The 5,851-nt window shown below is 36.3% G+C and overlaps 1 protein-coding gene across 1 annotated transcript; it reads left to right on the top strand.

The window, feature by feature from the left end:
• The first annotated feature begins 4,039 nt into the window (after positions 1-4,039).
• LOC110918973 (protein FAR1-RELATED SEQUENCE 5-like) lies at positions 4,040-5,636 on the top strand. Its single transcript, XM_022163248.2, has 2 exons — positions 4,040-4,058; positions 4,777-5,636. Exons 1-2 carry the CDS (start codon positions 4,040-4,042, stop codon positions 5,634-5,636), a joined length of 879 nt encoding a protein of 292 aa, XP_022018940.2.
• The last annotated feature ends 215 nt before the right edge of the window (positions 5,637-5,851 follow it).

Here is a 5,851-nt window from a genome sequence, read left to right as displayed (position 1 = left end):
CATCTATTACACATCAGTACTGAAATTAAAATTACAATACCGACTGAAATGTAAAGCTACAATACTAGTAGTATGCATGCGTAGTTTTTTTTTTCTAACACATACACACATATATTATTATTATATTATATTATATTATATTATATTATTATTACTACCGTTCCCACCATCACATTCATGGATATGGATTCATCCAAAAATCCATATTGCGTTCGTCGTATTTCCATACGAGACGCTCTCCCACCTATCGCATTCTCTCACTGCTTTCTAAAATTTACTCACCGAAAGTCCTAAGTTCTTGTACGTTTTCTGCACTCATTGGGGGTGCAGATTCTAGGACTGGGTTTGGAATCTGGGGTGCGGGTTCCTGGTATGGGGGTATAGGGGCCTGGTATGGGTAAGGATTTTCTAAGATCTCCCTAATGTATGCATTGTTATTAAAATAGGGATCTAGAGTATCTAACCCTGGGTAGGCTCCTAGGTTTTGCATTGGCACATCTTCGTGAATCGGGTAGCGTTGCACATAGTCCCTAACATCATCCCACCAGGGATCGTAATTTGGATCTAGGGGATTTGGTGCAGGTACCCTAGGTATCTCCTCCGGGTTGAAATCATACATTTCTACTTGACTTCCAAGGTTTTCTATTTCCATGGGTTGATCAGGAATTGGTGGTTGTGGTTGGGGGGCTAGCATTTGCTCCAGGTTTGGGTCAGCTGCAGTGGTTGCTAAAATATGGATATTGGCTATACCCCTATTAAGCATATCCTGGGCATATGCATCGGTTTCTCTTTTAGCTGCGGCTAACACTCGCTGTTCCTGCTACTTTTTCATACGTTTTCTACGCTCGTGTGCTCCCCTACTGAACCATCCCCTTTTTTTCTGAGGAAATGGCTCTTCAGATTGAGCCTTAAATACAAAGATTCCTTCTTCCGTATCAGCAGAGTACCCCGAGAGGGCAGGCTGAGAAGAGGATGTGCCTTCGCTCCTAGGCGAACCAGATAATTGACGATACGCGTCAAATGGTCCTTGGTCGCTCATACTGTAAACTAACAGATAGTCAGATAACACATAACAAGAAAATACAATTATGCATGTATATTTGTAATTTATTTCCTAACACTTTGAATTTTGATGTCAGCAGAACACTTATGTGGCTGAATCAGTGGCATAGCTCTGATACCACCTTCTGTCACAACCCCCGATCCCAAATCCCCGGGAACGGGCGGCCGCGAGCCAGTTTCGGTGGTATCACGTTATTAACCAATTTGGCAGCGGAAATTTTCATCAGGACCGTAGTTAGGAAATATTTATCAGAGTAAACCACCACATTTTATAATATTAAACACATGGGTAAAGCCCAAGTTTTCAGTACACATAATTTCATAGGGATACACCCCATTTTATTTAAGAAAAACATCTATTTCTTTTTAGGTAACTTTATTGCCACTTTTCCGAGCCTTCAGTGCTGTCCAACTGGCTTCTATTTGGCTTTCACATTTTGTTACCTGAAACGCGTTTTAAAAACATTTTGTCAGTGGGAAATACTGGTGAGTGAATCCCAGTTTAATCAAGTTGAAATACCAATCATTTTACAGTATTGAGGGCGCATCCGCAATTACATTTGTTTCCAAGATATAACAATTAACATCAGTGGTACGGTCATACTCAACTTGTGGAATGTTACTACGTCAGTAACAAATTTTGTATACAAAATCCCAACATACCCACTATAATTGTATTCTTACAAATACTCAATAACTGCTTTGTATATATTTAATTAAGTGAGGTTTTGTAAAAACATTTAACAAAAAGAGGATTACTCACATTGCTGTTTTAGGGTTTTCAGTAAGGATTTCCTGGGAATAATCTATAATTTACACAAATGCACGTGTGTTAGTATAATAACCCATTTTAACATTAGTAATACCCTCCCCGAGACGGCATTCCAACTACTACGTCGGGCAGAACCACGACAGCCGTTACGGAACCCTAGATCAATCGGGCAGAGTATCTAATACGTCTCCAGGGGTTATAATATTTACATCGTAGCAGAACCTCGCTATTTAGGGGGTATAATGCCCGAGTATTACTTCTACTATTCAGAAATTCATGAGAGAGAAAGAAAATTGAACGAAACAGACTGAAATCCGATGGCCTCTATTTATAGTTGCTGAAACTGGGTCTCTCGCGGCCCGCGTAAAACAAGCACAAGGCTTACGCGGCCCGCGTCAAAGCTAGGTTAACACGTAGCCCATCCGGATCACCAACTAGGCTCGACATGTGTTGGGCCACGTGGCGGCCCAGGGTTCAGCCACCTTTCACCCTCTCGCGGCCCGCGTAAGGTTAAGGTGAGGCTTACGCGACCCGCCTTAACTTAAAATTCTGATTTTTATTTTATTTTTAAATGTTATGTTGTATTTTGGGCTCGGTTTTCACATACAGGGTATATTTAAGAACTTTTTAGGACATTTTAAATATTTATAGGGCGTCGGAAAAATTTTGAGGGTGTCGGTTTACGTTAGGGTTGTTATAGTACCGTTTCGAACCCGTACCATTTCGAATCAAACCGTTTTCGACACGAACCATTTTGTTATCTTCTTTGGAATATGTTACCAAGTATAGTTGTTGCCTTCCATACTTTTACATTTTCATATTTCAATTGGAAAAAAAAAGATCTATGTCGTTTATGTTTATAAACTTTAGCTATTACAGTTTCTTTTTCGAGTCTGGGAGTTTTGTTTAGCTGTTACAGTTTCTTTTTTGTTTTGTTTTGCCTTAAGTAAAAGGTGGTTCCACGCGAACCGTTTCGACCCGTACCGTTTCGACGTGAACCGTTTCGACCCGTACCGTTTCGACTCGTACCGTTTCGACCCAAACCGTTTCGAATCGAACCGTTTCGATCCGTACCGTTTCGAACCGAACCGTTTCGACCCGTACTGTTTCGAATCGAACCGTTTTGACCCGTACCGTTTCGACCCGAACGAGTGGTTGTGGGTGTCGGGTGATGGATTCCAATTCATTTACAACCAAACACAACAAAAATGGAATTGAGATTCCAATTCCAACAATTTCCAATTCCAATTGGAATGTTTAAATTCCAAATCCAATTCCTTCCAATTCTAATTCCTATACAAATTCCAATTCCAATTCTAAATCATTCCGCGAACCAAACGCCCTCTAATGGTCTTTGAAGTGATTCTCATGTAACAGTTATGACAACCGGTGAAACATGTGGAGCTTGTAAGAAAGTTTCCAAAATCTTCGACTTTTGCTTCTTTTCAACCACGCTTATAAAAAAATCAAAAACAAAAAAATATAAAAAAACTGTTTAAAAAATATATATCTTTTAAAATTAATTTAACATGTTAAAAATCAATATTTTTAATAAATTTTTCAGCGTTTTTTCTTATAAAAATGAAAAGAAACTATTGGAATAAAAAACAAGTTTTTGTAAAAAAAAAGTTAGCCTTTTTTTTCACTGTTTTTTTTTTTAATTTTTAGTTTTTCATTTTTTTGTTAAAAATGCTTCTACAAGTATTTACAAGGAGAAGCGTCAAATTTTTTTTTTTTAAATTGATTATTAACATGTTAAGTTAAATTTAAGAGTGTTCCCAGATTCCTCATTTTTTTAGTGTTCCCCAATAAACTCAATATATATATATATATATATATATATATATATATATATAGGTTTGGGATCCTGTACAAAGGGCATAATTTGTAAGAAGTGTAAGAAATATTTCTGGAATGACAAGTGTCCATACTCTTAATTAATTCAAAAAGGTAGATTTGTAATTGCACATTTTTTGTCATTTAATTCAATTTCATGATATCTGATCCAAAAATAACCGTCAATGAGATTGTTTAGGGATTTGAACGAATTTTGTAATTTACTGCAAGATACAATACGATTGTGTTCTACATATCTTTCAATCATCGTTAATTATAAATACATAAACTATTATCAAATCGATATCCCCATTCCAGTTGTTTAACGTCTGCGCCTTTTTTCTATTTTGGTGTTTTATATCAATTTCAATGGAGTCCGACGATGCAGGTTAATGTGTATATTAGTGTTTTAATCTCTTAATAGTTAGCATGTTCCGATAATTAGTAGTTTTTGTTCCTCGTTTTGTTGTTTAGTATGTCGTTTTTACAGGACATTTACTCTTTGTTTGATTTTGTGTGTACGTAGTGTTTTATACATTTAGTTCTTTAGGCGGATTGTTATTTTAAAGTTTTTTTCTTGATTTAGTTTTGTAGTGTTATATGCATGATCTGTAGTGTTTTATAGTCTAGAGATATATGCAAGATCAATTTTCTGTTTTATAGTTTTTAGATGGGTAGTGTTATATGCATGATCAATATTCTGTTCACACATCATATTTCCCTTTCATAGTGTTTTATACATTGAATTACTTACCTCTGTTTTAGTAATTTTTGTTGTAGTGTGTTATAGTGTCATATGTAAGAACAACAGTGTTAGATTCTATTCACACATCTGAATCCCCATTCATAGTGTTTTATACATTTATTTGTATGTTCTAGTCCCGTTCTAGTGTTTTATCATTGAGAAAGGTATTTTTTTTATCAGATGCATAGTGTTTTATCCACAATGTGTAGTGTTATATTATATACAGGAATATTAATTTATTTTCATAGTGTTTTTCCCGTCACAAATACTGTTTTATTCCATACAGATAGGGTTATTTCTTGATATAGTGTTTATTATCAATGTATTTATAAAAGACTGATTTGTCGTTTTTTCGTTGTAGATATTCCTACATACCAGCCCGTTGGTAATGTTCAGGTGTCCCCAAATTCTGGAAGGAGGACATTTATTCCAGATGTTGATGATTTGATTAAACCTCAGATGCATATGACGTTTGATTCGCTGGAAAATGCGTATCTTTTTTCCCAAAGATATGCTAAGGCGGGAGGTTTCACAGCTAGGAAGGGTACTCAATACGAGCCTCGAAAGGGTTTAATACTTAATAAATGGTTCGTATGCTCAAAAGAGGGTACTAAACCCTTAAAGGCGATTGACTCGACCCAGGAAGCTGGTAGTTCTAATGTTAACTCGAAGTCTAAGATTACTCGCAGGGTTCCTTCTATAAGGACCGGATGTGAAGTGTGCATTCGGGTTAAGTTAATAACCCCGGATAATCTTTACGTGGTTTATTACTTCGAGGAGTCGCATAATCACTCATTTGTTGCCGAAGATGACAGGTACTTGCTTCCTGAAAACAGATCTATGAATTACGTACAGGAAGAAGCCGTGAATGCTTTGAGTGCCACAAACGTTGGTCCAGTTAGAGCGTTTAACATTATGAGGACTCTTTATGGAGGTTTCGATAAGGTAGGCGCAACTAAAGTTGACTTCAAGAACTTTAAGAGAGACTTAAATAGGTATATAGCTGAGTACGATGCTGACATGGTTATCAAACGCCTAAGAAGGAAGAAAGAATTTATGCCCAATTTCTCTATGGAATACCTTACAACTGCCGAGGGCGTTTTACGTGCGTTGTTCTGGGCCGATGGTGATACAAAGAGAAATTTTAATATTTTTGGGGATGTTGTGTCGTTCGATGCTACTTATCGTCGTAACAAGTTCGTATCCTTCCTTTGTTTCTAGATACATTACATCCATAATAGATACATATCATAGTGTTTTATCAGCATGATAATGTCTTTATATTGTTTTGGTATATGCACGAAAAGACTTGTAACTTTTATATCATACTAATAGTGTTTTAATTTTGCAAATACTTTAAAATGTATGTTGTTTCATGTTTTTAATATTGTATGGATTTTACAATATCAAATCAGTGATCACTCCCGTTTTTTTTT

The sequence above is a fragment of the Helianthus annuus genome, chromosome 16 (assembly GCF_002127325.2).
Source record: "Helianthus annuus cultivar XRQ/B chromosome 16, HanXRQr2.0-SUNRISE, whole genome shotgun sequence".
NCBI classification, from domain to species: domain Eukaryota; kingdom Viridiplantae; phylum Streptophyta; class Magnoliopsida; order Asterales; family Asteraceae; genus Helianthus; species Helianthus annuus.
Note: the sequence above shows the minus strand (reverse complement) of the source record. Positions and strands in the feature narration are given on the sequence as shown.